Here is a 25,026-nt window from a genome sequence, read left to right on the forward strand (position 1 = left end):
TCGATTAATCTTCAATCTTCGCTTCTACTCGATTGTTTGCCGCTGCCTCGATGACGGCGATGGCATATGACCATACGCAATGGTCAACATGTGTCCATTGCATTGAATTTTGAAATACCTCTCTGACTTTATATTTTACAAACCTCCACGACTATACATTTTTGAGGGATATTAAATTATGGTGGGTCTCCTAATGCGGGGGAAATATGTACTCCGGAGTAGTAGATTTATCGCATGGACATCTGAAACCTGTGAAGAAGTTGAAAAGGACACATAGTGCTTGTTTCGAACAGGCGTTTCACGTTTAGTAGACGTTTGAAACATTGCGATTTGCCCACACATCAGTGTCATGCTTGACAAACATTCTCTATATCAAGCAAAATGTATGCTGACAGAATACAAGAGACAAAAGTGCGATACGCCCAACAACGGAATCTCTTGGGCAAGCAACACGCGCGCGGTGGCGATGTCGATCTCGCAGTTCTACATCCTAAGCAGCCGAGGGGACTCAATCCTCTTCAGCGACTATCGAGGCGACGTTCCGAGCGACAGCTCGGAAGTGTTCTTCCGTAAGGTCAAGTTCTGGGACAAGGGGGGCACGGCGCCGCCATCGTTCCACGTCGACGGGGTCAACTACCTCTTCGTGAAGAAGAACGCGCTGTACTTTGTCGCGACGACTCGGTACAACGTGTCACCGAGTTATATCTTGGAGCTCCTGACCCGTCTCTGCCGGGTCTTCAAGGACTACTGCGGAGTTTTGTCCGAGGACACCCTGCGCAAGAACTTCATCCTCTGCCTTGAACTGTTGGACGAAACCTTGGATTACGGTTATGCACAGGACACGAGCACAGAAGGGTTGAAAGCACACGTACACAATGAAGCGATTCTCGTCGGCGAAGCTGCCTTGGCCAAGACCGCGAGCAGCAGCATGTTCCATCGCCAGACGAACATGAAGGCTGCCGTGTCCGCGAACAAGCCTATCGCAAATGCCAACGCCGGGACCTCGAGTAAGGACAAGCACATAAACGAGCTATTTTGCGACATCCTCGAGCGATTGAACGTCATGTTCTCCCCGGGTGGACAAATGCTCAACTCTTCGGTGGAAGGGCGGATCCAGATGAAGTCGTACTTGGCAGGGAACCCAGAGCTCCGCCTGGCGCTCAACGAAGATTTGATCATTGGTGGCCACGGTGCCAGCAACCTGTCGAACTACGGCCAAGTCATGCTGGACGACGCAAACTTCCACGAGTGCGTGCAGCTGGACGAGTTCGAGCGCGACCGTGTGCTGGTATTCACGCCGCCGGATGGCGAGTTCACGGTGATCAATTACCGACTCACCGGCCGTGATTTTCGCGCGCCATTTCGCATCTTTCCCTATGTCGACGAAGTGTCGCCGACAAAGATCGAAGTGACGCTCAAGATCCGCGCCGACATGCCCGACAACAACTACGGCGCCAACGTGATTGTGCGATTCCCTGTGCCCCAAAGCACGATCGCGGTTGCTTGTGACATTGGCAAGAACACTGCAGGGCAACTGGCTGAGTTCCGACAGAGCGAGAACCAAGTACGATGGGCCATCAAGCGTTTTCCTGGCGGCGCTGACATGACCCTTCGCGCCAAGGTTACGCTGAGCGCTCCGAGCTCCCACGTGCGCCGCGAGATTGGCCCGGTCAGCCTCAACTTTGAGATTCCCATGTACAACGTGTCGACGTTGCAAGTGCGATACCTCCGCATTCCCGAACATGCGCGGCACCCCAACTATTCCTACAAGCGGTGGGTGCGGTACGTGACCCAGTCCAACTCGTACGTGTGCCGCATCTAGACGACCAAAGGGTCGATTTGTACAGCGTGAACAAAGGCTTTGCCATGGACACAGGATCACTCAAAAGCTTAGAAACCCATTTCTCGGTGTGTCTGGTCGCATTAGGTTTGATGCGCTGGACTGAAATGACCTGTCTCGTGCCTTCGAAGGCGTTGGACGTTCGAGGCACCTCAAAGGGCAATGGGAGGCAGACTCTTGCCGATCGCGGCTGTCCTCGGCGCTGCGCCGCGAGATGACCTTGGACATGTAAACTTAGCATGATCGAAAAAATTTCCGTTCGGACTTTACCGTAAACTGTACGTACAGCAAGTACTTCACGCTAAAACTGTCCGACAATAATGTGCGTGACATGTAAGATTTCCAGCATGAGTGCCGCCACCGACCCCAACAGCATGTTGACGACGAATGCTGTGGCGACTCTGTACATGAACCCGGCGGCCCGAACATTCCACCCGCTCCTCCAAATCATCCACGCAAAGGAGATCCAAGACAAGACTTCACACCACTGCGTTGTTGTCCTCTCCGATGGCGAACATTGTATATCTGGTCTCGTACCGCTAGGTGCAGTGATCGTACGTCCTCCATCCCCTTCGCATCGACTCACGTCTCGCGCAATCGTGTAGGCCACAAATTGCGCTCGCGACATGCATACATGCTGTGTCGTCCAACTCGACGCATTCAATCCAAAAATCGTTGCCGGCAATCTGTAATGCAATCCACTTGGGTTTGTGGGCCCATCTCACGCTCGACTTGTAGCATTCTCATCGTAGATGGGCTTACACACGTGGCATGCGCGGCTGGTCGTATCGGTTTGCCACACCCAACGTTCGTCAACATCGCCCCGCCGTCCATGTCGGCGTTGCTGCAGGCACAATTGGACCTCCTCGTGTTCAAGGAGACCCAACACACAGCATTTCTCGAGTCGGTCCGAAGGAACGCGCGGGCCGCCACCACTTTGATCACACTCAACATCGGTGGGCAGCGCTTTCAAACTGCCGCCGCCAATCTCCTGCGCCACACACCATCGTACTTTACCATGTTGCTCGCCGATTCGTCGGGACCGCCACCACCAGGTACGACGCCACCTTCCAGCAGCCGTTCGATTGTTCACGTGGCCATCTTGAAAATGTCTTTATTATGACGGCACCATGCGCGCATGCCCAATTACTACATTTCATCGCATGAAGGATGGCATGTCTTGTTTGAGAAATCGAGAAAACGAATCTAACGGCATCGCATCGTGGTAGACCATGAGTACTTTATCGACGTGGACCCGATCCATTTCGACCGGGTCATGGTCCATCTTCGCACCGGCGACCCCCTCTCGTACGACGGCCTGTCGTTGTGGGAAACGCTCCAGCTACGCAAGACCGTGCGATTCTTGGGTCTCGAGCCCCACTGCACATCCATGGACGTCTTCATGGAGCACATGGCATCGCTCAAGGCAACCGATTCACCGCCGCTGCCACCGTCGTCAGCAGCGTGAACTTTGCTGGAACGTGTCCTTGGGCGTGACGTTGTCGTAGGCTGGAGAAGACCTTGTGTTGTTTGCGATGCAATAAAATGCACATTGTTCGATGGTACACGCTGTCCTCGAAACCAGGACCTTCTTGTCTGTGGAGCTGTGCCGCTCGCCGTCGTGCGCGACCACCACCGTCGAACACCATGACGTGAGCAATGAGTCTCGAGACTTGCTATGTACGTAGGGCAATCCTTTGTCCACGAGCGTAGATAGAGATATTTACCACCTCTGGCTATGAGGAGCAGTACTTGCGTGATGGCACGCACGGGAGCACATGGAGGTTGGGCGATGGATTTGTTTGTCTAGTATATTGGTTTGAGGGTGCCATCTACTTCGACGTGGTGCAGAGCCCGCCTTGGACTGGAGTTGCTGTAGCCAAGAGTATTGCTTGCTTCGTCAAGGCTCGCGAGTGGAGTTCGCGGACCACCGGAATGACGAGATGATTTATGAAGTGTTTACACGTGCCAGGATGGATGTGCCGAACGAGTTTCGTGGACAGTACTTGCGACGCACTCAGGGAATTGTCGCCAGGGCCATCAACATATTGGAAAAATGCACGTCCTTTACTGCACATGGCAACATCGTGACGTCATAACTTAGGCTTGACCAACGTCCGGACCGGGCACGAACGTCAACGTCGCGTGAAAGAAGGTCATGCACACAGCGGGGAACAGTGCGGCATCGGAGGACTCGTCCAGCGCAAACGCCGCGCCGAGTTCTTGGTCGTTCTTTTCAAAATGAATTCGACCACCACATCGTCGCACGGTGACGATATCGCCAGCGTCGAAGCCGCTCGCATATGGTTTTCCCCACGTTCCGTCCTGGCCGTGCAACGTGCCGTGGCGAAGCTCGATGTAGTACCCGCATCCTGTTGGGTTGTACGAGTACGTGCCAAATCCCTTGGATGGTGCGAGTCCGACAAACACCTTCCCGAGCACATTCCCTGTTGAAGGAAACACATCCAAGCGTATTGAAAACACGTCCACAGACTCCATGCCCAGAACAGAGTTTGACATGCATCGTGCAGGGCCGGTGGATCTTCGAACGGTTTGGTTATTGTTGAGAAGCACGAGCGACAGTGAGCACGCATGGGGGTTCCACTGAGGGACGTCTTGTTTCTTGGACGGCGACGATGCAGCCAAGTCTCGCGGTGTGAGTATATTTAGGTAGTCCAACGTTGCCCGAAGTTGGCGGCACTCCCACACTGACAAACCGTCAAACGACAGCACATCAGTGCGAAGGTATGTCATGACGCGATCGAAGTGCGTCGGGTCCAGGTCGAGAAAGTACGTGTTGCCAGGGCCGTTTGGCTGCCAACACCCCGCTCCAAGCATGGCATGGAAATAGGTACCTTCAACTCGCAGCAACGTCTGTTTGGAAGTCTTGAAAAGAACGCCACCAACGTCCAACGTGATGGTGTGTGCAGCAGCTACCGTGTTTCCTTGGATGCGGCGTTGCAACTCGTCCCACGCTTGCTCCTTTCGCTCGAGCGCTTCCAGCTGCTTTTGAATCGCTTGCGACATCTGCATGACTTCGGCAGAGAAGAGTTTGAGCATGTCGAGGGACCCAGAGAACGACGGCACCTGCGTTTCATGGCGCAGTTTCAATGCCATCGCGGTGCAGATCGGAAAATGCCGCCGCATCCTTTGGCCGAAGGTTCAAACCTGTCATAATTCATGTTGAACTCATGGGTCCACTTATGTATTTTCATAGGATACCTTGATATTTGAAAATATACAAAAATCAATAATTGCAATCAACCATGACGACCTTCGACCGTCGTTGAGAGTATCATTTAACTCAATACTCTGTGGCATATTATATGTCGTGCATGTGCTGCATGAACTGCAGCATTTCAAGTACAAGTGGGAGTGGTCACATCGACTGTGCCACAACATCAAAGAGAAGAAGTCGGCATTCGGTCGTGCAGACGCCAACTTTTCCCCGCAACAAAACGCATGATCTTGAATAACGTATTGCAGGCAAACATCGGTCATATTAACTATGATGAACACTGGGAATGGACGGTATTTTGAACCGTACAAGTATTTCGTCCGGTTGAAGCTGTTTCATGAGATTTGATTGGGCAATTCATCCAACCAATCCCAGACGTGAACCAAAACCAAACATGAAAACACCAGACCAGGCGGCCGCCCTCATCCAGGCACGATGGAAGGGCCGCCAGTACCGTGCCCAACGCCGCCGCTACGTTGTACGTGACATCACGATGTGAAAGGAAGCCTTTGATCATTCATAGAAGTATTCACGGCGCGAAATGGTCGATAGGAATTGATCACAAAGCTACAAGCACGACAACGCGGTCGGGCCGTTCGGCGCGAGTTCATTCCCTTTCGTGCATTTCGACGAGAACAGGTAGTCGCCATTGATTCTCATCATGGTCATGATGGTGGAGGCTTCGTCTCTCTCCTGTAGTATGCATTCGAAGTTGAGAGCAAGGCGAGGCGCGCACGCATCTGGCAGCACCAACAGCAGCTTCTATACATGGAGTCCATGTCACCAGTGCAATACGATCGTCTCATGGCCCTCCAACGGCAGCGGGCAGCTCGTCTCATCCAGCGGCGGTGGAAAGAGTACACCCTCTCCGCACAATATCCGCGCAGTATGAGTGTGCACCACATACATGCTTGGGACACAGACGATGGCACCGCCGATTTTGACGACAATGCCTTATACAACTCGATGGATTGCACACCATCTCTACCATCAAAAGCAATCGATCCCGTGGTGTTCCTGTCGAAGAAGCAAGCGATCCATCAGCGTGTACAAGATGCCGTCCGTACCTTCTCCGCGAAACATCCATGGAAAATACCTATCCAGGGAGATACCAAGACTGCGTCCGACACTGCCAGACGCGCCACGTACGAAAAGCTCCAAAGAGAAACTGCAAACTGGGCAAGCCGGCTCCAAGAGCATTGCACGGCGCTCCGTCAACCAAAACTAGCCACCGGTTCGTACGCCCAATTTGAGAATCGCTGACGTGGCAGCTCTAGACGCAAGCGTTGCCGCCGCGTTGGCGCGATGTGAAGTCAGACTCCAAAAGCTGTTGGCCCCATCGCAGTTACCATCCATATCAAACGTGAGTACATGCTTTGTAATGGAAGGTAAAGCTGATGGAGGTCGTGGGCGAGAAGTCTGGTGAAGATGGCGGAGGCACGATGCCGTTTCTTCCAAAGGACCGTCCGAGACGAGACGCCGCCGTGGCCGCGCACAAGGCAGTTGTACACTCGATCGAAGAAGCGTCGAAAGCATCCTACTACATGCCAGTGGGAGGTCGAATGCACGATATGCGGCAAATTCGGTGAGAGGCGTCTCGATCGATTTTAATCAAAGTCCCACACGCCTGGTAGACCCCCGCCGCCGTGGGAAATTCAAGGTCACGACAAAATATGGACGTGGCCTCACTCGTTTCGAGTCACCGTAAACACCGTCGACGACGAGGCTCCCATCAAGGGCGACGACTCGGACAACCCCATCGATCAATTTCTGACCCGCTCCGCAGCTTCCCGAGCCACGGAAGACCCACTGCACCAGGGCAAACGCAACTCCCGTGACATGCAAATCGAAATGGACCACCTGTGGCTGCATTACGCGGAAGCCACGTCGTTGCCGCCGTCGGCGATGCTTGCAAACGTGACCAGCGTCATGACGACGCACCCGAGTCTACTGGCATGCCAACGGGCAAGCGGGAAAACGGGTGGGCAGGACGATGTGTTTGGACTGTCCTTTGACGCAATCGTACGGTCGAAAACGAAGCACCTCGTCGCGGACATCACCAACCAAATCACGTTCAACACGCAGCTTCGGCTCGTCGAAGACCATACGAAGAACGCAGTGGCCAAGGCACGCACACCGATGGCCACCAAGGAAGACGACGACATGGAGCTGATCGGGGGCGTCGACTATGGCCGATTGAGGCGACACCACATGGCAACGAGGATTCAAAGGCGTGTGCGTGGAAACAAAGGTCGCGCGGAGGCCCAGGAAGTACGTCGATGAACATGGGGCAATCGGTACTTGCAATGTTGGGGCACTAATATGTTCGATGCAGATTCGAGCCAAGTACTTTGTTCAAGTCAAGGGCCGCGCCGTTCGCAAAGGACTGTGCGAAGAGTGCGGCGACGTGCGAGCAGTCCTCCAGTGCGACGAGTGCCAAGAAACATCTCATTTTTGCCCACAATGCTGGGTTCAAGTCCACAGCACGCGGCGACGCAAAACGCACGTGCCGAAACCCATGGCGATCGAATCGACCGCACCGAAACCGTCGACTCGATGTGTTCAAGAACCTGTTGGACCTGTGGCGATTGCAAGACAAACTGCTGCGCCGTCCCGCCACGTGCAGCCCAATCCAGAGATTGAGGATATCTTGAGCGCCGCGCTGGCACTGCCAGGAACGCAGGAGCCGTTGAACATGCAGCCAAATTCAGTGCAACCACTAATCTCCGATGCGACTGTACCCTCCCAAAGTCGACAGCGCATGGGAGCGCAAGTGACACCATTCGAGCTGCAGCCAGAGGGCACCCGTTCAACATCTCGCCATCCCTCGACGGTTGTTGTCGCGGCGGACGTCATGCTGCTTGATCTTGTGCACCAAGCTGCCAACGAAGCGGCCCCGCCAGTGGATGATTCATAAAGAACAACTTGCTCAAACGACGGCAGTATAGCTTCTACAGGATGCGCTACGTTCTACGGCATCGAGTACGGTGGTCGAGGCCCGCTGTCCACGTCGTGCTTGGAGACCTTGGCTGCCTACAATGCCGCATGTGCGGTGAACCAACCGATCGGTATCCCCACGAGCGCATTCTTACGCAAGCAATCGACAGCTTGTCGGGGCTGATAGCAGGGTTGTCGGTGTCTCGCGAAGCACGAGGCGTCTAGGTTTCATGGCGTTGGCCAGCTCACGTTACCACTACTCACATTACATTGAATTTGGCAAAGTCGGACTTGAACGCTTTCAAGTATTCTTCAAATGATTCGGACTTCATCGGTTTTGCAGGCTCGGGATGCGACGTCAGGGTCAGCGACGGCATCGGGAGCGCTTCTCGGGATGCAATAGCATTGAGAGAGTCTCGAATCTCCTGCATCTTGCGGTCAAATTCGGCAAACATGCTGCGCCCGGCCGACGGCGGGGGTGTCACTTTGGTAGGAAGGGACGACCCTGGGCCATCTACAATCCGTTGTCAAGGTGTTTGCGCTGCCATCGCCACGAGGGACCTACTCGAGTCAACGGATTCGATGGACACGACGCGGCCTCGTTGGCAGCCACTCATTTCTTCAAATCCAAACGACATGGATGGTATCTCGTCGTCCCGTTGTTTCCTATAAGTCGCGTCTGGGACCGTCCGAGAAGTCATGCCAAACGAAGGCGAGCGAGTGTGTTGGTCAAACGAGAATTCGTTCGAGTTGTCGTGGATGGCCACATCCTGATAGCTTGTGCCCGAGCGGGTCGGCGACTGTAGGTCACAAGGAGGGTGTAAGCATCGAACACGCCGGCAGAATGGACACCGCGCACACCTGCGTATACGCTACATCCATGGCGTTGCCGTCGGCGTTGTGTCGACGATGGTTTGAGTCTTCGATGAAGGGAGCGGGCTCGGAACGGCGAAGCGAAGCTGTGTCGTTGCGACTGAATCTTCTTGTGGCTTTCGGACTGTGGCTGCCAGAAATATCCTCGAACACTTGCCTGGCAGGGATGTCGGTGTGGCTGAGTTGGTGCAGCCGGTCCCGTGCCGCCGTCAGCGCGCGCACCATGTGCTCCATGCTTTCAATTGCGCGATCGGCTACTTGGACGTCGAATCGCAGCGGCGTCTACCTCAACACGAGTCAATATTCACCACTTGGAGCCATGAGATGGCACCGTCGAGAAGTCGAATAAGACTGCATGTTGGGCTTTGGTGTCGTCGATGGCGGCAAACGCTTCGTCGACGAGCCGTCGAAGATCTATGGGGAGCGAATGACAGGGTCGCTCAAAGCAGAAAGATGAAACCTTGAGTATTGCCAGTGGTGTTGCTGTCACTTCGAGCAGACGGCGGTGCGGCGGATGGAGGAACTTCGATTGCCATGTGCGAGCGAGAGCCGGCGTTACCCGTGGCATTCTTCACGACCGGCATGTATGATGTGACCGGCGACTTGTCCAGCTTGTACGCAGTAGAGAGCTCTGTGGGCGATCTGTATGTCGATCGAGGCTCCTCCATGAAGGATGGCGCGCCCTTGTAAGCTTTGCTGGCAGCATCAAGTTCGTCCGAACACGACGATGGACGAGGGCTGGTGCGATGGGCCATCTTGTACTCAGGGCGCACTTCATGCTGCCCTAGCTTCTCAGGAGATATTGTGTGCTTCACCCCATGACGCGTTGGCGCAAACAAGGCTGCGTCCGAGGTAATAGCCTTGATTGTCGACAGTGGTGGTGGCTCTGAATGCCGAGGCACCTTAACTTCGTGGGACTCCATTTGAATTCCCCGCGGCGCCAAACGCGCGCGACCTGTCGGAGCGTACTTTGAGGCAAGAGCAGTGGAATATCCTGTCGATGATGTGTAGGTTTCGTCTCGTGGTGGTGACATTAGTGGTGCAGAGGATGGCTCGAACGGGCGGTAGTGGTCCCGCGCATCTCGGGCGTACGATGGAGGTGGAATTCCTGCCTTTGGTATCGACGACGCATATCGCTCGTCTGAGTTGTCCCCCTTAGTCCACTCCATCGAGCGCGGCATCGGTCGGCGCGAGTCCATGCCAGATGCAAATGTCGAAAAACAACGTGCCCTTTCGAACGTTTTGGTTGGGAAAAGATCGGAGACTTTGGATTGGATAAAAACACACGAATCACACATTCGTTTCGATTGCTACTAAATTTGATTGGATTATCTATAGCGAATGGAGTCGCTCTATATGGAGTAGATGACTTTCGATTGGGACAAAATGCATTATTTTAACGAATCCAATGCAAGGAATAACCAAAACGATTGGTGTCAGTGGGGATTGGTTGGCGGATTCTCCATTTTCCGCCAGCATGCGCCAGTTCAAGTACCATGAGAAGAAGTTGCTGAAGAAGGTCGATTTGCTCGACTGGCGCAACGAAAACAACTTGCATGAGATCAAGGTTATTCGTCGCTACCGCCTGCCGGACCGCGAGCAGTACCACAAGTACAACAAGCTCGTCGGTGACATCGGGCGCGTCGTGGCCAGGTTGAAGAAGCGCCCGGCCAACGACCCGTTCCGCATTAAGACGACGGAGAAGCTGCTTGAAAAGCTGTACCACATGGGCATCATCAACAGCACGAAGAGCTTGCTGAAAGCCGAGGAACTGAACGTGAGCTCATTCTGCCGCCGCCGCTTGCCAGTGGTCATGGTGCGCCTCAAGATGAGCGAAAACATCAAAGAAGCCACGACGTTCATTGAACAAGGCCACGTCCGCGTCGGCCCCAACACCGTGACAGATCCCGGGTTTATGGTGACCCGGCCATTCGAGGACTTTGTCACGTGGGTAGACAGCTCCAAGATCAAGCGGACGATCCTCAAGTACAACGACAAGCTGGACGACTACGACTTGCTTGGCAACTAGCCTATTTTACCGAATCAATTCCAAATCCTCGACACGTAGTTGCGCCTTGTTGTGGGTCGTCAAAGATGCGTGCAACTCCTCGTCCACATATTCGACCTTCAACCACTTCCAACCAGCTACGTCCTCGCTAACTCGCTCTTCCATGGATTTGGGAGTCGGTTTAGGATGAACTTTGACCACGGGACGATGGTGCACGCGTCTTTGTGTCCTTCGTACGTCTGGCATGGACGCGCTCTTAGCTGTCGAGAAGGGGCAGAGTCAAGCTCGACGCGCGCGTCGCCGTGGCTGTGAGTTCCATGGACCTTGTCGGATCGACCTCCGTGAAGTGCTTGGCGTCATGGCCGGAGAGGCGGACTTGGACACAGGATCCACGAGGTACTTGATGTGCAATCGGAAGCAAACCAAACGTGACTTTGGTCGGAGTGTCGATGGGGCGGCGGTCCTTGGCGTAAAATGAATGGCGGGGAACGTTCTCGTCTGGGTAATGCGGCAGGTTCTCGTCATCTCCAGTGATCTGTCCATGCGCCGCGCGCAAGTGGCCTTCCGTCACGTACACCACCTCGGACGTGGAGGTCAGTATCGTGAGGTAGACGAAAATGTCACCCGACTCGGGCGCCGTCGATGCCAGCCACAGCGTCACGACGGGCGTGCCGACGATCTACACTCACGTCGTCAAGGTCACTCAAGCCAGGGAATTACATAGCTCAGACGCCATACCGTCATAACGTCGTCCAATGGCGCCGACGTAAAAATGACGTGGTTGGCGGCTTCCCATCCTTTGTAGTGCATGTGATTGAAGACTTCGATCGTGGCTTGCCACCGAGAGACTCCGCCGAGGTCGCGCTGAGCGTTGACGGCCCACGTGAACGCTCCATCTTGAACTTGATCGATGTCATCGACGAGCTTGCGATCTCGCATGGACAGAAAGAATGAGCGCCGCGACATGTTTGGCGGCGGCCACGACTCGGCCATGCGCCACTTGTTGTCGCCCAGTGTGAAATATTCCACAGTGCCAAGGGACGGCTCCATCGAGTTGGCGCTAGTGGCTGGTGGACCCACCTCGTCCAAGTGTTGTCGGAAAAAGGCGATGACGCGGTCAACGTGGGCGCATTGCGTCTTCTGCGGGGCTTGGGTATACGGGTCGTAAAACTGCACGCCACTGTGGTTCCATGGCCCGATGATCACCTGTATGCGGGCAAATCAGCAGCATGCCAACGGCATTCGATGTTGCAACGACTACCTTGCTACGCTCTGGGTGCAGCGTAAACCCCTGCAGCGAGCTGCGTACGGTTTGATCGAACCAGCCCGTGTAGAACAGTATTGGGACCTACGCAGATTCCAGAGCACCATGTCACGTAAACGCTTTGGACGTGGAGTCGACGAACACCGGCAGTTTTGACGGCATGACGAACATGGCACAGAGACAACGCCCCTGCCGTCACATCGCCCGACGTGGGAGTGTCTCGGTCCAAGATGGGGTTGATCTAAGACAGGCAGGACAGGTCATTGCGGGCGTTCGAGAGTGGAGAGAGGAAGCCCTTTTCTCCCCATAACGCCAACGGGTGGAACCAAAGCGCCATGGCAAGTTGCCACTGCATTACCTCAGCCTTCCAGTTGGGTTTGTGGTCGGCAACCGCACTTGTCTAGCAGCGACACTCCTTCGTTGGACACGAGCGAGTTGGAGTGAATGTTCGCCGACATACCAAGTCGTGCCAGTCTCGGGAAGCGGGAGCAACTCCTTGAAAAAACAAGCCACCCACGCCATTCATCGACGGCAGGGCTCCAAAATCGTTGCGGTCAAGGAACTCGATCAGTTCGGCCCACTTTTGCGTGAAAAAGTGTTGGGCGATGCCTCCTGCAATTCCAGCAACGCGACAATGAAACGAACGGGCGCTGCTGCCGCCACCAAACACCCTTACCTGGCGACGCGATATCGTTGTACATGTCGTAGAACATGTACATGGGCACGCAAGCCCGGATGGCGGGATGGTGCTTCGATACAGTCAAGTACGCCGCCGTCGCTTCGTAGCTCATACCCCACAGCCCGACGCGGCCATTGCTCCATGGCTGCCTTGTGATCCAGTCGATGACGTCGACGCTGTCCTGGCGTTCGCTCGGGTGCCTGCGGAATTTTGGTGAGGTTGCCATCTCAATTTATGTGGACTGAAAGACCAGGGATGGAGGTGGGTCCCAAACGACGCGCCAGTTCCACGCAGGTCCAACGCCACGACGGCGTAGCCAGCTTGGAGCATGCTTTCATAGTAACGAGTGTGCAGAAAGCTCATGGGACGACCTTTGTTAATGAAGAGGCGCCATGGCCACCGAAGGGAGATCGATCGAAAGTAGCGAGTTTGCGTAAGGATGCAAGCAACAGGCGCTGCATGCTCCGTCGAGGGAGAAGTCAAGTTGCTTGTACCGGCGGGGAGATACAAGTCGATGGCGATGCGAGTGTCGTCGCGAGCGGTGATGTACTGTGACGGCATGGTGTAGGTGGGGGGAGACGTTGACGAGTTTGCGGGTTCGGATATGCCATAGACGAACCGATCGCTGGCTCGACGTGATTCAAAGAGCCCTTTGAACTTCTTGTACGGGATGTACAAGAGGAGTCCACACATCCACAGCTAACGCGACAACGATCCTGCACATGAAGGTCGGGATCAACATGTGCAACGCACCGGGGACATCACGATGGTCAAGACGCCCAATCCCATCCCCGTGGCAGTTTTCCCTATATCAGCACACATCCGTCAAGCCCTCGAAGATCATGTCCGCCAGGAGTACACAGCAGCGAGTTCCGCGGGTACACATCGTGGAGATCCTGTGCTGCTGGCATCCTGCAATGTATCGGGTTGTCATACAACTGAAAACTTAAATGCCATCGATAAAATACATCGCAAATATTCTTTTCATATTGCAGGATCGTCAAACCTGCCAAATTTAATTCCATTAAAAAATCCGTTCGAGTAAATTGGGCGAGGCTACGAAGCATGGATGTAGCACGCGAGAGCGCACAGTGGAGTTTCACCCACACGTCGCGTCTGTGGCTTTCAATCATGCATTGTCTATGCTTGACGTAGCCTCGGAAGGCTTTTGCCGTAGTTGATCGGCACACTGAAAATTCAGCCAATCGTTGAATTTTTTAGATTTAAGTGGTTCAAGAGTACTGCATTTCTGTGTGCGTGAGGGCATCCGGATAACCTAACCAGATCCACATGCACCAATCAGATTGCACCATCACCCAATGCAGTGGCCAATCACAACGCTTTCTGTGGGACTGAGACACGCCGTCGACGGCACTTGCAAATTTGCAACAAATAGCACAGGACGATGGTGGAGCATGTCGTGCTGTTCAAGTGGAAAGACGACGCAAGCGCGGAGGCGATCGAAGAAGTGGGCCGATCCATCATTGCCCTTAAGGACAAGGTCCCTGGCATCATCGATCTTGCCTATGGCGAAGACTTTACCAAGACGCGGTCCCAAGGATTCACTCACACCCTCGTTGTCCGCATGGCGAACAAGGAGACAGTCGCGTTCTACGATTCGCACCCCGAACATGTCAAAGTCGTGACGCAGATCCGACTTATCCTGGACAAAATCCTCGCCATGGACATTGAAACACCACGCCATCTCCCCAATTAAGTGACTACACGATCACACACTTTCCGTGGACTTTGTCTCCTTCAACGCCACGCTCTGAACATTGAGGTTCCATGGACGCTTTCTAGCGCGAAGCAGTTGGGCAAAAGGCATCATCACCTTGACGCAACAAAGGAATCTGTGGGTGGTGTGTGTCTCACACCATGGCAAACGTGATTGTGGAAAGCATTATTTATTGCATTTGATTTGAACGTTGTCATGCTTCAGCGCGTCCCAAGACTTGGTGATGTCCGATACTCGGGGCGTACCAACAGTCCGATCCAACTGCAACGAGCGCTTCAGTGAGGTCGCGCAACGACGCTTCATATATCTGTCCTTGGCATTTGCCGTCGATGGAAACGAAGGCTCTGGCTACGGCGCACACGTCGTGGACCCTGCGACGCGCAGATATCATCGATTCAGTCCCTCTGGCCTCTCTGGATGTGATGTGGCGTATTGGCACGATGTGTCGCGACTACTACGCTCGGGCTCCCGTGCGAGCTTCCTCCTCATTCCATTCGTTTCACGTAGGGTTGATCATCTCGGGCAAGGTTTTCCGTCGCCTGGCGTGCACCCTCTGGTTTTGGCCCGTTCGATGCGTCGGTTTAGCGCCAAATTTCGGTGGCTTGAACTTCTTGTTTTGTCAAAGTGTGTTTGCGACGTTTGGATTGGTGGAAATCGGACGGGAAATCTTTATCAGAGTGCCATGTCGACGAGAGCGCGGGGGAAGCTGACCTTGGAGCGCATCCTGGGCCTGTCAACATGCAGCAATGCAGGTCTGAGCGTAAACCTTGTGACGGGAGACATCGCGTATCCCGCGGGATGTGTCGTGGTCATGTACAACTTTCAACGAGACAAACAGACGAGGTATTACCGCGTCGAGAAACCAGTGTCCTCGATTGCGTTCTCCGTCGACGGCACCCTGCTTGCTATTGCCGAGAAAGGACAGGCGCCGTCTATTACGGTCTGGGACGTCGAGACAGGTCAACTCAAAGCAGAGTTCAAGCGACACAAGTACGGCGTCATAGCTATGGCGTTTTCGGCCGACTCGCGTTTCCTCGTGTCCATCGGCCTGGTCCACGACAAAATGTTGTACGCTTGGGATCTGTCCACGAATGCCGTCGTGGGTGGCGCAATCATTGAAGACAAAATACATGCCGTCGATTTCAATGTCGATGGCAAGTTCTTCGTCACCGTCGGCCATCGTCATGTCCACGTATGTCCCTGCAACATACCTAACAGTCCTCATCTCCATCTCCCCAGTTTTGGCCCCTAGACAGAGACAACATGTTTCGCGTGACTGGAAGTGTCGTCGCCGATCCGCCCCTTGTCGAACTAGCGTCCGTTCGAGCGACCATGTCTCGCCTCGCCGACGCCACGTTTGTCGATGTCGGGTGTGGGACCAAGGACAAGACGGTCGCGCTCACAGCAGATGGGTTTCTCTGCTGTTTTGGGGGAACCGTCATGGAGCGCCTCGTATCTTTGGAAGCATCTCGTGGATTTGCCCTGTCTGTTGCCGGCGGTATCGTTGCGGTCGCGGGGGCAGCGTCCACGATTCGCATATTCGACCCAATCACGCTCGAGTACAAGCAGACGCTGCCGTTTCCTCCATCGTACGGCCACATGAACGACCCAAACCAGTTCTTGTCGACGTTCTTGACACCGCCACACCCAAACGAGTACGCGGCGGCGGTGGCCGTGCGCGTCGTGGGCACGACCCACATCGCCGCAGTTTACGCCGACCACACGTTGGTCGTGTTCGAACGACCGACCGGGAAAGTTCTTCGAACGTTCTTCTTCCACCATGGCCCGGTCACCGACGTGCAAGTGGTCGGCCAAGTCGTCGGGTTGGACGCGCGCAACCGCTTGCAGGTGTCGAGAACGTCGGCGGCGCCGGAAGGCACGTTCGTCACGTGCTCAGAGGACAAGACCGCCCGATTTTGGAACCTCGATCGCCATCGAAAGCAGCCCACCCCAACGGCGTGGTTCAATCCATATTGCCCAGAGCTCCTGCACGCTGTGTATGCATCGGCGGCGTCCATCCATGATGAGGGCACCAAAGAGATGGCCATGCCTCTTCAGCCCGTCGTGCCCGACCAACACAACCCCAAAGACACAACCGAGGCCCCGGACGGCCTGAAATGCCTTGCTGTATCCGACCACACCGTTGCGGTTGGTGCAAACGACGGCTCGATCCACGTCATCAAGCTCGAGTGGCCGTCCATGCCGCAGCACATGTTGCACAGAGCCCATGCCAGTGCCGTCCAATCCGTGGCGTACTCCCCTGCCGGCGACTTGCTTGCGTCTGGAGGGCGCGATCGGCTCACGCATGTGCACGACGGAGCGCAAATACGCACCAAGACGCTGGAGAATCACTCCGGCGCGGTCGTGGCGGTCGAGTTCACCGCGGACGGGAAGCGCTTGATATCCGCCGGAGCGGACCACAACCTTGTCTTCACGCAGGTACGAAACCTTGATATAAAGTCGGTGTATCAAGTCGAGAGTCATAAAGCGAGTGACTGGCGTAGGTAAGCGACCATCGCATCTTTCGGTACAACTCGTTTCCCGTCCAAGGAGGTAAAATTCACGCCATGGCAGTGGTCGAGAACGACTACATTCTTACATGCGTCAACACCTGGGTGGACGTGCACACTCTGATCAGCAACAAGCATGTGCAGACCCATCACGTTGGCGAGCATCATCGCGTGGCCCTGAGTCCCGGCGCCGCCCTCGTGGCGCTAGGTGGCTCGACGCACGACAAGACAATCCAGATCGTCGACTTTCACTCGGGTGAAGTCCTTGCCAAGGCAGCAGGTCACGGCGATGCTGTCACCGGGCTCAAGTTTACTCTGGATGGACGGCGCCTGTTGAGTTCGAGCAACGACGGGTGTATCTTTGTGTGGCGGCTCTCGGACGATCTGCAAAGCGCGTTGAAGGCCAAGTTGCGACCCGTCGTTCCATCGATAGCGTTGATGGAGTCGCCGCCCGCGCCACCAGTCGCGCCAAAAGGTCCGGAGATCGGAGCGCCTCGTGATGGTGTACCCGAGAAACCCAATGCGCATTCGACTGCGGCAGGTCTGTCACCGCCGCCTCCTCCTCCACTCATGCCACCACCCCCTCCAACGTCCAAACTGCCCGTCCCAAACAAGTCACAGCCTCCGATCAAACTGCCCGTAGCCAAAGCGGCAGTTGAGGACGAACTCAACGAATGGCTCGCAGCTCGAAATCTCCAGAGCAAAAACGTGTTATCCGCCAAGGTTGAAGAAGTGCTGGCCCCGGTTGAGGCGCCGCCGCCAGACGAAGGTCAAGTGCCTGCTCCGTTAAACAAGGAGCTTGTGCCGAACTGGGCCCGGACGTTTCGACAACTGGAAGGATTGCCCAACGACGAGCCCAACACTGTGTCGATGGCTGACGGCGCAGGACCCAGCGCAGCCGGTGGAAAGTGGGCTGCTCATGCGACCCCCGACCCATTGAGCGCAATGAAGGTCGAACACTCTGAGCTAACATCGCACACGACGCCAGTGGCACTCAGCAAAGCAGCAGACTTAGTGCCAAATTGGGCACGGACTATTCGACAACCAAAATCTCCCAAGCCGACAACCTCAAAGGACGAACCGCCCTTTGGTTTGGGCAAATGGGGAGCGCATGGCATCGTCGACAGCATTGCTCTCTGTGGCGACGGTAGCGAGGACGATGACGACGATGCTGACGCGTTGGAAATGAGCGAGACATTGTATATCAAACAGTCGAACGGCGAACTACATCAAGTCGAAGTCCCACTCAAGCCCGCGGCGCTCGTGCCCTCATCGTCTTGGTCCCTCGCCCATGAGCGCGAACTCCTCAACAAGAAGAAAAAGCAGCAGGAAACCGCCAACGCTGTCGCCGACATGCAAGCGAAGCTCGGCCTGCTCGGCATTTTGAAGCCCAAGTCCAAACCCGCTGCAACAACCATACTTGACACAAAAGTAGACGGAAACAAACTTCCTCCTGCCCAGCTTGAACTGGCCAAGTCGCCGGTCCATGCGTCCATCGTTGCGGGATACGCCGCCGAATTAGCGCATGAAGGTCGCCAATGCAGCGACGTTGGAAAGACCAACCCGTTCAAGGGCGGTGATACGGCACCCATCGCCTCCAATGCCAATCAACCACCAGCGTCAGTGCCCCAAAGCGTTGACCTATCAACACAGTCGCATCGCCATATTGCCGCTAAAATGGATGGCTCCCAACCAAGAGATGCGCCAAATCAAAGCGTTGACCTCACCCCCGTCGACGTATCTCTGAGCTCCTTTGTGCAGGGGCACACAGAAGCGACGCCGTTCGCGCCATCATGCGGCGCAAACACCGATCGTGGCCGCGTCAACCAGTCCATGGGCCACAGCATTGACGTGTCTGCTTCGTTGAGCCATTTCCTCTCCGGGTATGAGAAGCCACCACCTGTACCTAGCTCAACGAGTCATGGTACATCGTCGCCTGGAGCGGCGGCGACGGATGGATGCTCCCTCCAAATGAGTGTGGACTTGACACCCGTGGATGCTTCGTTGAGCCAGTTTACAGCGGGATACGACCCACCAACGTCTCTGCCGCCACCACGGTCCACCGGATCGACCATCGTCCAGCGCAGCGTGGAGTTTCCTCCAACTCCCGTCAACATGTCGCTGAGCCACTTCGTCGCAGGTTTTCACGCACCGTGTGCCACGCCTCCCACGACCGATGCAAACCCCAGTCCTTCGCCCACTCCAAGCACTCAAGCAAGCGCCGACTTCACGCCCGTGAAAATGTCTCTCAGCCACTACGTCTCGGGGTTCCACGAAAATTCGGACCATGCACCTGGCACGCAGCCGTCTTTAGCCCCCACGCCACAACAGAGCATTGATTTGGCCGCGGTGCAAATGTCGCTGAGCCATTTCGTATCGGGGTTTGACAACTCAACTCCAGACCGACTCACTGCGAGCCCGTCGGTGGTTCCAACCACATCTCATAGCGCGGACTTGACGCAGGTGAACATGTCCCTGGGCCACTTCGTTTCAGGCTTCGCTCGTCCACCGCATGAGCTGAGCGCAATTCTACCCCCCACCGTCAAGCTCATGGACTTGCCACGTGAGAGCAGCCTTGCAACTGTTGGGGCGAGTTCGATGGCAAACAGCATTGACTTGACGACACCAGTAGATGCATCGCTCGGCCAGTTTGTCGGAGGATACGCCCATGATAACTGTGCCGCTACTCCGACAGAAGCCGCGCCGCACGATCACGTGCGAACATCGACAGAGACCACGAGCGAGCCCAGCGTCACATCCAGTCGAAGCGATGACGACAGCGACGATGCCCTGACAAAGAGGTCATTCAGTCAATACATTTCTGGCTACCAAACGAGCGTCGACCTCGTCCCCGGCGACATCTCCATGAGTCACCCCTTCGAGTCGGGGTGCACGGCATTAGTGACCACGGACGCCTTGCCGCCGCCCATCCAAGAAGACCTGTCGGCGTCGAACGATGCCGCCACGCGCGGGAAAGACCATGGCCAACCCGACGATGCTGCCTCTCAAGCTACCGAAGGATTGCATCGGCTCAACCTGGCCGACGATCTAGCTGCTGAAAATTTCCATGGAGACGCCACATCCTCCGTCGATTCTGCAAACGTTCCAGCCAAACTCAAAGCCATCGTGCGGTCCTTACGGTTCGTGTGTGCGTGGCTGGCTCGCCTGGATTTCATGTGACGTGTGTAGGCACTTGGAAGTGAACTTGGAAACGACGGTGCGGCAACTCGATGGAATTCGTCCGACCGACGACGCAGACGGTACAGTTCGTTCTCTCGTCCATCCCGTGGGCAGAGTTTTATGAGAGGATGCGTGTAGTCGATGCAATTGTCGCGTTAGCCGCCACGCTGCAAGCCAAGATCGCCGAGTATGCCGAGAAAGCGCACCACACGACACGGTAGCGTTTTCAAACGACCACACTGTTGTCGTCGACACGAGCTACCGTAACACTGGACGAATCGTTTCCTGCGTGCATTAATACACTCCGTTGCCGAGAATGGCGACCGCGCTGTGGGAAAAGATGCCGCCGTTGCCGTACACGAGTGCGCGTCGGACGTTCGAGATTTGGCGCGATCCGGCCGTGTTTGTGATTTGGTGGAAGGCTTCGATGACGTTGTACATAGCCGGCACCTCCCACGGCGCGCCAAATGCCAAGAGTCCACCGTGCGTGTTGATCGGGAGGATATCCTGCACGCGCTTGTGTTTCCGCTGCTTGAGCTCAAAATACTTTTCGAGCATGTACCGGCCACCGAGTCCTTGCGGCGCGAGGCCCACCGCTTCGACGGCGCGGATCAAGCAGACGGGGTAGCAGTCGTAGAGGCCGAAGAAGTCGATGTCGCGCACCGAGATATTGGCCTCTTCGTACGCTTGTAGGGTCGCTAGAAGTCGGAGGGACGAGATTAGGACAGTGTCGACTGAGACGGCCGCATGTACCTTGTTCGCATGAAAACATGTTTTCGTCAATGTCGTCCAATGCAGGCGGATACAGCGGGCCGGACGCTTCGCCGCCACCGATGATGACGGCGCCGGTTCCGGCCGCGATCCCCTTCCGCTCCATGAAACGAGTCGACGCCACGAGAAGCGCGGCCCCGCCGTCGGCGCGCCGAGCACACTCAAGCAAGTTGGTCACCGAAGCCACGGGAGGCGAGTCCAGCACCTCTTCAATAGTTCGAGGAGCTTTGGTCAAAGCCAAGGGATGCTGCGCCGCCATGATCGACATGACAGCCGAGCACGCCGCCAGTTCTTCGCGTGTGACGCCGTATTTTTTCATTTGATAGTTGGCCACGCGATCTGTTCGTGGCAAGCGACATGAGTGGGTCGGGTGTGTAGTAGACTAACCGTAGCCTGATGGAATGACTGGAGAGGAGAGGCCCGAGTTGGGATGCCAGCAAGTTTGATCGGCACGGCGAAGGAATTCTTCGCCCGAGAGCTGGCGGACGGCGTCCCCGGCCACCACAGCCACACAATCTACTCCTTCCAGTTCCTACCGCAACACGCTCCTCACGATTGCAGGTGAAGACGAGTCAGTTTACGAACCACCATACGCTTGGCAGCGAGGAGGGCAGTAATGGGACCAGCGCCTCCTGTGTCTACAGTTCGCACGACAACGTTCTTGGCAGGAAGCATGCCGATGTGCGATGCCACGTAATGCGCTTCCATGAAATGGGGGTCGGCGAGCGACGGGACAGCGATGAGGCCGCCGATATCTTTGAGTTGGACACCAATGGCAGATGTAGCGGACAAGAGCGCTTCTTCCATGAGTTCAACGGGCGACTTGACCGTCTTCTCAAGCGTCGTCCATCCCGTCGAGATCACGCGGACGACTTTCGACGAACGGGTTGGCATGCCCAAGTTGAGGTAAAACTGCCAGTCTCGGCGGAGATTTGTTCAACCCGTTAGCCAATCAAATTGCGTCATCAAGATGTCGTGATTTGATTCGCTAAAAAATAGAACGATTCACCAATCAGTAGTAGGATATGTTGAATTTCAACCAATCAAAGAGATGATTACAAGTAACATGGGGTGATGTCTATCAACGACTGGCCAATGACAATTCCATACATATCCCAAATCCAAACATTCACTCTGTGTAACGGCTCCAGCCTCCGATGTGCACGCCGAGGCGCAGGAATCGAACTCCCCACGACGGGAGGGTCTGGTTGTCCAGGAGGTGCTTCCTATGGGAAGGCGTTGCGGGTGGCGTTGGCAAAGGTCGATCACGTCAAGGTCGCTTGCTTGTTGTCGACGGGACGTCCAACGGAGTCCAAGTAGTTTGATTGCATGACGTGCAGTGGATATTCCAATGAAGTACATCTCGCAGCACAAACCCGTCCATTCCTTCGCCGCTTTACAATTTCATACGCACGACTCCATTGTCACAACAGAATGCCGCATTTCAGTTCGAGTTGGGGTCTTCCTCCTTGCAGCGGTGACAATCCCCACACCCTAATGCTATATGCCGCAAGCCTGCACGAGTCGTCATCGTTTGCGTGGCCACCTGGCCGGCAGACGCCCACGAACCACCTCGCAATCGTCAGATACGCCATGATGAGTACAGCAGTGTTTAACTATCTCGTTTTGACCGTGGCATTCCAACTACTTTCTTGCAGGACTACAATGCGGTCGCCGTGCAAAACAACCGAACGCGTCAAGTCATTGCGTGCTTGTGCATCACGCCGACTTCACTTACTACATCATGGACGCACGGCGGCGAGCCCTAAAGGTGCGTGTATGAAGAAAACTTGCCCCTGTTCGGCCATGCCCTTGTAGTGTTTTGTGTAAATCTTGGACGCCAATGCTTGTCATGGTCGAGCTCGGCGGCAAGGTTCCTACTCATTGCGTCGACGTTCCACCAGCGACGATTGCATTGTCGTAGGGTGGTTGGCACTGCACGCCTATTGTCACAAGTGCTGCCACACTTCCGAAACAATCCGAGTCGTTTTGTCCGCCGACAAACGCACCCGGCGCATCAAAAGGTAGTGTTCGAGGAACGAAACAAAGCCACAATGGATCTCGCTCCTCGCGCCAGTGCTACGTCCGCCGTCCAGGAACAACCCCGTGATGGCGCACAAGATTCGTGCCCATACGAGTTTGAAACGCACGATGGCCCGGCGCCCCTCGTCCAAACAAGTCGAATGATCGAAGAACAACACAGCCATGACTGCCTCCTTCGAGTGTCGCTTTTTCCACACGTTCTTTGACGAGCGCAGCGCTTCACCCGTGCGCAAAGCAATTTCGATTCGCCACGTGCTCGTTGTGATTCCCAATGCCACGCGCTATTGCAGTGTGTGGCCGAGCGGTTCCATCACTGAGTCGCCAACTCGAACGAAAAGCAGCCACGGCAAGTGGCCCACGATAGCCACTACTTAAGGCCAGCCTGGCCGCATCCTGTCGGGTCGTTCGAAATGTGGATGCCAGTCGAGGAGTTTGCCGCAGTGTTTGCGAGATAATAGCTTTGGCGTCCTCGTCCACATCGTGACCAAGTAGGACCATGCCATTCCTGCCCACAATGGCAAGACCTTGTTCGAAGTATGTAGGCTATCGTGCAGGCCGAGCGAACACATGCAGTTCATGCCGTGTGGATGGGCACCGCGAATCCAGAGCAGTTGTTGTTCTCGACCGAATTGGAGTCCGATCGATGCGGTGCCACACCCCCACTGGCAACTAGGTTACTCCAAGAAGCATTCGAACGCTCGAGACTCGAACTGTGCGTCGACAGTGCTTGGGCGACCGTCTTCACCAAGCCCTCTGCATTGCCAAGACCACTTACGACCATTGTGCAGACAATTGCATGGCAAACTCGCCAGGCACTCGTCCGTTTACGACGTCAGGGTCAGTGAGGTACCATGCCGCATATCGATTCATCGTTTGGTTTCGTCGTGGCTACCAGGGTGGCGGCCAATTTGGTCAAGCCACATCTTTTTAAAGGTCCCACCGTGTCCCGAGACGATTCCGATGGAAGGGGTGGAGGTTTCGTCGTCCTTCAAGCGAAGTTCAAACAGTCGGGTCCTTGCTGCCGCGGCGGGGACATGTCGATCCAAGTCAAGCGCGTCGTTGGCTCTTTCGAGGCCATCGTACAGCGCCTGGCGGGCATTCCACGAGTCGCCACCCCGTCCAACGCACGTTCTTCTGTCGCAGCCGTGGAATAGATGGCTCAAGGTGGAGCGCATTTCTGTTCCGCGGGGGTCCGGTCTTGGTTTGAACGACTTCAACAAGTGTACTAGATTGCCTTGACGTGCCACGGATGTTCTCCTCGCTTGGTGCAAAAAGCCATGCCACAGGTCCAACAACCACGGAACGCCGTCGTCCGGTTGGCCCGACAACACGTCAGCTTCGATCGGCGCTGCGGTTCGAGAGATGGTGTCGTCGGGCGAAGTATCCTCGCCGTCCAAGTATTCCTTGATCGCATGGTAAGAATTCTCCTCAAAGACCGGTCCAAACCAACCGCCGCTTTGACAATGAGCGTCTATACATCACGGCAGGTTCGGCGATTGGACATACGTCGAAGATGTCCTGCACTCTATGCGTTTCCTTGGCTGGGATTCACGAGTAGGGCTCGGACGCGTCCCGTTGCCAGTCGTCCACTCCACCAAAGACGAACGGATCCTCTTCGGACTCGCTCATCGTCGGGTTATCCGAACGTGGGTGTGGCACCGTCGCCCTCCGTCTTTGGCGTCCAGTTCGAACGCTCCTAAATGTACGACCACGTTTCGGTTTTTTGGTGGAATGAATCAGAATATCACTTGCTTGTTGTATGATAAAATGCGTGAAATCAGGACGAATCTATCCTAATTAGGCACTGTTTCGATCCATAAGTGTCTCCAACTCTGTTGGAAACTTAATCGCTCGCCGCAGCGACGCGATCGAGGTCGGGCGAAGGAAGACGAAACAAGGCGGCGTCGCGCCAGTGCGCTGCTTGTGGTGTTTTACAGAGGGTATG

At 55.4% G+C, this 25,026-nt stretch overlaps 11 protein-coding genes across 14 annotated transcripts; 6 read left to right on the forward strand and 5 right to left on the reverse strand.

Moving 5' to 3' along the window:
• Positions 1 to 413: 413 nt before the first annotated feature.
• Positions 414 to 2,138, forward strand: H310_11992 (hypothetical protein). Its single transcript, XM_008878889.1, has one exon. The coding sequence runs from the start codon at positions 467 to 469 to the stop codon at positions 1,820 to 1,822; it is 1,356 nt and encodes a 451-aa protein (XP_008877111.1). The 5' UTR covers positions 414 to 466; the 3' UTR covers positions 1,823 to 2,138.
• Positions 2,139 to 2,152: 14 nt separating this feature from the next.
• Positions 2,153 to 3,405, forward strand: H310_11993 (hypothetical protein). The gene is made up of 4 exons (XM_008878890.1): positions 2,153 to 2,394; positions 2,446 to 2,528; positions 2,579 to 2,895; positions 3,070 to 3,405. Exons 1-4 carry the CDS (start codon positions 2,161 to 2,163, stop codon positions 3,306 to 3,308), a joined length of 873 nt encoding a protein of 290 aa, XP_008877112.1. The 5' UTR covers positions 2,153 to 2,160; the 3' UTR covers positions 3,309 to 3,405.
• A 248-nt stretch (positions 3,406 to 3,653) lies between these two features.
• Positions 3,654 to 4,962, reverse strand: H310_11994 (hypothetical protein). Its single transcript, XM_008878891.1, has one exon. It carries the CDS (start codon positions 4,955 to 4,957, stop codon positions 3,941 to 3,943), a length of 1,017 nt encoding a protein of 338 aa, XP_008877113.1. The 5' UTR covers positions 4,958 to 4,962; the 3' UTR covers positions 3,654 to 3,940.
• A 499-nt stretch (positions 4,963 to 5,461) lies between these two features.
• Positions 5,462 to 8,020, forward strand: H310_11995. Of its 2 annotated transcripts, XM_008878893.1 has the most exons (7): positions 5,462 to 5,556; positions 5,631 to 5,717; positions 5,778 to 6,312; positions 6,356 to 6,441; positions 6,497 to 6,663; positions 6,713 to 7,349; positions 7,414 to 8,020. In XM_008878893.1, the coding sequence occupies exons 1-7, from the start codon at positions 5,473 to 5,475 to the stop codon at positions 7,993 to 7,995; spliced, it is 2,178 nt and encodes a 725-aa protein (XP_008877115.1). In that variant the 5' UTR covers positions 5,462 to 5,472; the 3' UTR covers positions 7,996 to 8,020. The 2 variants fall into 2 exon arrangements, with proteins under 2 accessions (XP_008877115.1, XP_008877114.1); XM_008878892.1 differs by lacking the exons at positions 5,462 to 5,556; positions 5,631 to 5,717 and having other exon boundaries at positions 5,751 to 6,312.
• H310_11996 (hypothetical protein) lies at positions 8,004 to 10,057 on the reverse strand (the record flags this gene model as incomplete). Its single annotated transcript, XM_008878894.1, has 7 exons — positions 8,004 to 8,111; positions 8,171 to 8,236; positions 8,285 to 8,529; positions 8,581 to 8,815; positions 8,877 to 9,170; positions 9,220 to 9,302; positions 9,349 to 10,057. The coding sequence occupies 7 exons, from the start codon at positions 10,055 to 10,057 to the stop codon at positions 8,049 to 8,051; spliced, it is 1,695 nt and encodes a 564-aa protein (XP_008877116.1). The 3' UTR covers positions 8,004 to 8,048.
• Positions 10,058 to 10,358: 301 nt separating this feature from the next.
• Positions 10,359 to 11,043, forward strand: H310_11997 (hypothetical protein). The gene has a single exon (XM_008878895.1). The coding sequence runs from the start codon at positions 10,366 to 10,368 to the stop codon at positions 10,915 to 10,917; it is 552 nt and encodes a 183-aa protein (XP_008877117.1). The 5' UTR covers positions 10,359 to 10,365; the 3' UTR covers positions 10,918 to 11,043.
• On the reverse strand, positions 10,359 to 13,772 carry H310_11998 (hypothetical protein). 3 transcript variants are annotated; one of them, XM_008878897.1, is made up of 11 exons: positions 13,699 to 13,772; positions 13,593 to 13,645; positions 13,090 to 13,538; positions 12,954 to 13,039; positions 12,837 to 12,909; positions 12,621 to 12,772; positions 12,519 to 12,560; positions 12,303 to 12,401; positions 12,158 to 12,244; positions 11,635 to 12,102; positions 10,359 to 11,575 (listed from the first exon to the last, which is right to left on the reverse strand). In XM_008878897.1, the coding sequence occupies exons 3-11, from the start codon at positions 13,175 to 13,177 to the stop codon at positions 11,153 to 11,155; spliced, it is 1,518 nt and encodes a 505-aa protein (XP_008877119.1). In that variant the 5' UTR covers positions 13,178 to 13,538; positions 13,593 to 13,645; positions 13,699 to 13,772; the 3' UTR covers positions 10,359 to 11,152. The 3 variants fall into 3 exon arrangements, with proteins under 3 accessions (XP_008877119.1, XP_008877120.1, XP_008877118.1); XM_008878898.1 differs by having other exon boundaries at positions 12,837 to 13,039; XM_008878896.1 differs by having other exon boundaries at positions 12,837 to 13,039; positions 13,090 to 13,645.
• A 448-nt stretch (positions 13,773 to 14,220) lies between these two features.
• On the forward strand, positions 14,221 to 14,586 carry H310_11999 (hypothetical protein). Its single transcript, XM_008878899.1, has one exon. The coding sequence runs from the start codon at positions 14,245 to 14,247 to the stop codon at positions 14,554 to 14,556; it is 312 nt and encodes a 103-aa protein (XP_008877121.1). The 5' UTR covers positions 14,221 to 14,244; the 3' UTR covers positions 14,557 to 14,586.
• Positions 14,587 to 15,228: 642 nt separating this feature from the next.
• Positions 15,229 to 20,561, forward strand: H310_12000 (hypothetical protein). The gene is made up of 5 exons (XM_008878900.1): positions 15,229 to 15,769; positions 15,817 to 17,016; positions 17,082 to 20,227; positions 20,277 to 20,347; positions 20,406 to 20,561. The coding sequence occupies exons 1-5, from the start codon at positions 15,260 to 15,262 to the stop codon at positions 20,486 to 20,488; spliced, it is 5,010 nt and encodes a 1,669-aa protein (XP_008877122.1). The 5' UTR covers positions 15,229 to 15,259; the 3' UTR covers positions 20,489 to 20,561.
• Positions 20,521 to 21,950, reverse strand: H310_12001 (hypothetical protein). Its single transcript, XM_008878901.1, has 4 exons — positions 21,624 to 21,950; positions 21,426 to 21,570; positions 21,021 to 21,377; positions 20,521 to 20,965 (listed from the first exon to the last, which is right to left on the reverse strand). The coding sequence occupies exons 1-4, from the start codon at positions 21,930 to 21,932 to the stop codon at positions 20,562 to 20,564; spliced, it is 1,215 nt and encodes a 404-aa protein (XP_008877123.1). The 5' UTR covers positions 21,933 to 21,950; the 3' UTR covers positions 20,521 to 20,561.
• Positions 21,951 to 23,723: 1,773 nt separating this feature from the next.
• Positions 23,724 to 24,801, reverse strand: H310_12002 (hypothetical protein). The gene has a single exon (XM_008878902.1). The coding sequence runs from the start codon at positions 24,254 to 24,256 to the stop codon at positions 23,948 to 23,950; it is 309 nt and encodes a 102-aa protein (XP_008877124.1). The 5' UTR covers positions 24,257 to 24,801; the 3' UTR covers positions 23,724 to 23,947.
• Positions 24,802 to 25,026: the final 225 nt, after the last annotated feature.

Source organism: Aphanomyces invadans, assembly GCF_000520115.1.
Source record: "Aphanomyces invadans strain NJM9701 unplaced genomic scaffold supercont1.35, whole genome shotgun sequence".
Lineage (NCBI taxonomy): Eukaryota > Oomycota > Saprolegniomycetes > Saprolegniales > Verrucalvaceae > Aphanomyces > Aphanomyces invadans.

Coding starts and splice junctions, on each gene's coding strand:
- H310_12001 (XM_008878901.1), bottom strand. CDS start 21,932: ATGCCAACCCGTTCGTCGAAAGTCGTCCGCGTGATCTCGACGGGATGG. Junction 21,378..21,425: donor AGTCATTCCATCAGGCTACG/GTTAGTCTACTA, acceptor TGCCACGAACAG/ATCGCGTGGCCAACTATCAA. Junction 20,966..21,020: donor CATGTTTTCATGCGAACAAG/GTACATGCGGCC, acceptor TCCGACTTCTAG/CGACCCTACAAGCGTACGAA.
- H310_11995 (XM_008878893.1), top strand. CDS start 5,473: ATGAAAACACCAGACCAGGCGGCCGCCCTCATCCAGGCACGATGGAAG. Junction 6,442..6,496: donor AGTTACCATCCATATCAAAC/GTGAGTACATGC, acceptor GTGGGCGAGAAG/TCTGGTGAAGATGGCGGAGG. Junction 7,350..7,413: donor GTCGCGCGGAGGCCCAGGAA/GTACGTCGATGA, acceptor TGTTCGATGCAG/ATTCGAGCCAAGTACTTTGT.
- H310_12000 (XM_008878900.1), top strand. CDS start 15,260: ATGTCGACGAGAGCGCGGGGGAAGCTGACCTTGGAGCGCATCCTGGGC. Junction 20,228..20,276: donor GCCATCGTGCGGTCCTTACG/GTTCGTGTGTGC, acceptor TGACGTGTGTAG/GCACTTGGAAGTGAACTTGG. Junction 20,348..20,405: donor TCCGACCGACGACGCAGACG/GTACAGTTCGTT, acceptor GGATGCGTGTAG/TCGATGCAATTGTCGCGTTA.
- H310_11999 (XM_008878899.1), top strand. CDS start 14,245: ATGGTGGAGCATGTCGTGCTGTTCAAGTGGAAAGACGACGCAAGCGCG.
- H310_12002 (XM_008878902.1), bottom strand. CDS start 24,256: ATGCGCTCCACCTTGAGCCATCTATTCCACGGCTGCGACAGAAGAACG.
- H310_11992 (XM_008878889.1), top strand. CDS start 467: ATGTCGATCTCGCAGTTCTACATCCTAAGCAGCCGAGGGGACTCAATC.
- H310_11998 (XM_008878898.1), bottom strand. CDS start 13,750: ATGCCAGCAGCACAGGATCTCCACGATGTGTACCCGCGGAACTCGCTG. Junction 12,773..12,836: donor CAACGATATCGCGTCGCCAG/GTAAGGGTGTTT, acceptor CTGGAATTGCAG/GAGGCATCGCCCAACACTTT. Junction 11,576..11,634: donor CATTGGACGACGTTATGACG/GTATGGCGTCTG, acceptor ACGTGAGTGTAG/ATCGTCGGCACGCCCGTCGT.
- H310_11997 (XM_008878895.1), top strand. CDS start 10,366: ATGCGCCAGTTCAAGTACCATGAGAAGAAGTTGCTGAAGAAGGTCGAT.
- H310_11993 (XM_008878890.1), top strand. CDS start 2,161: ATGTGCGTGACATGTAAGATTTCCAGCATGAGTGCCGCCACCGACCCC. Junction 2,395..2,445: donor TACCGCTAGGTGCAGTGATC/GTACGTCCTCCA, acceptor GCAATCGTGTAG/GCCACAAATTGCGCTCGCGA. Junction 2,529..2,578: donor AAAATCGTTGCCGGCAATCT/GTAATGCAATCC, acceptor CTCGACTTGTAG/CATTCTCATCGTAGATGGGC.
- H310_11994 (XM_008878891.1), bottom strand. CDS start 4,957: ATGGCATTGAAACTGCGCCATGAAACGCAGGTGCCGTCGTTCTCTGGG.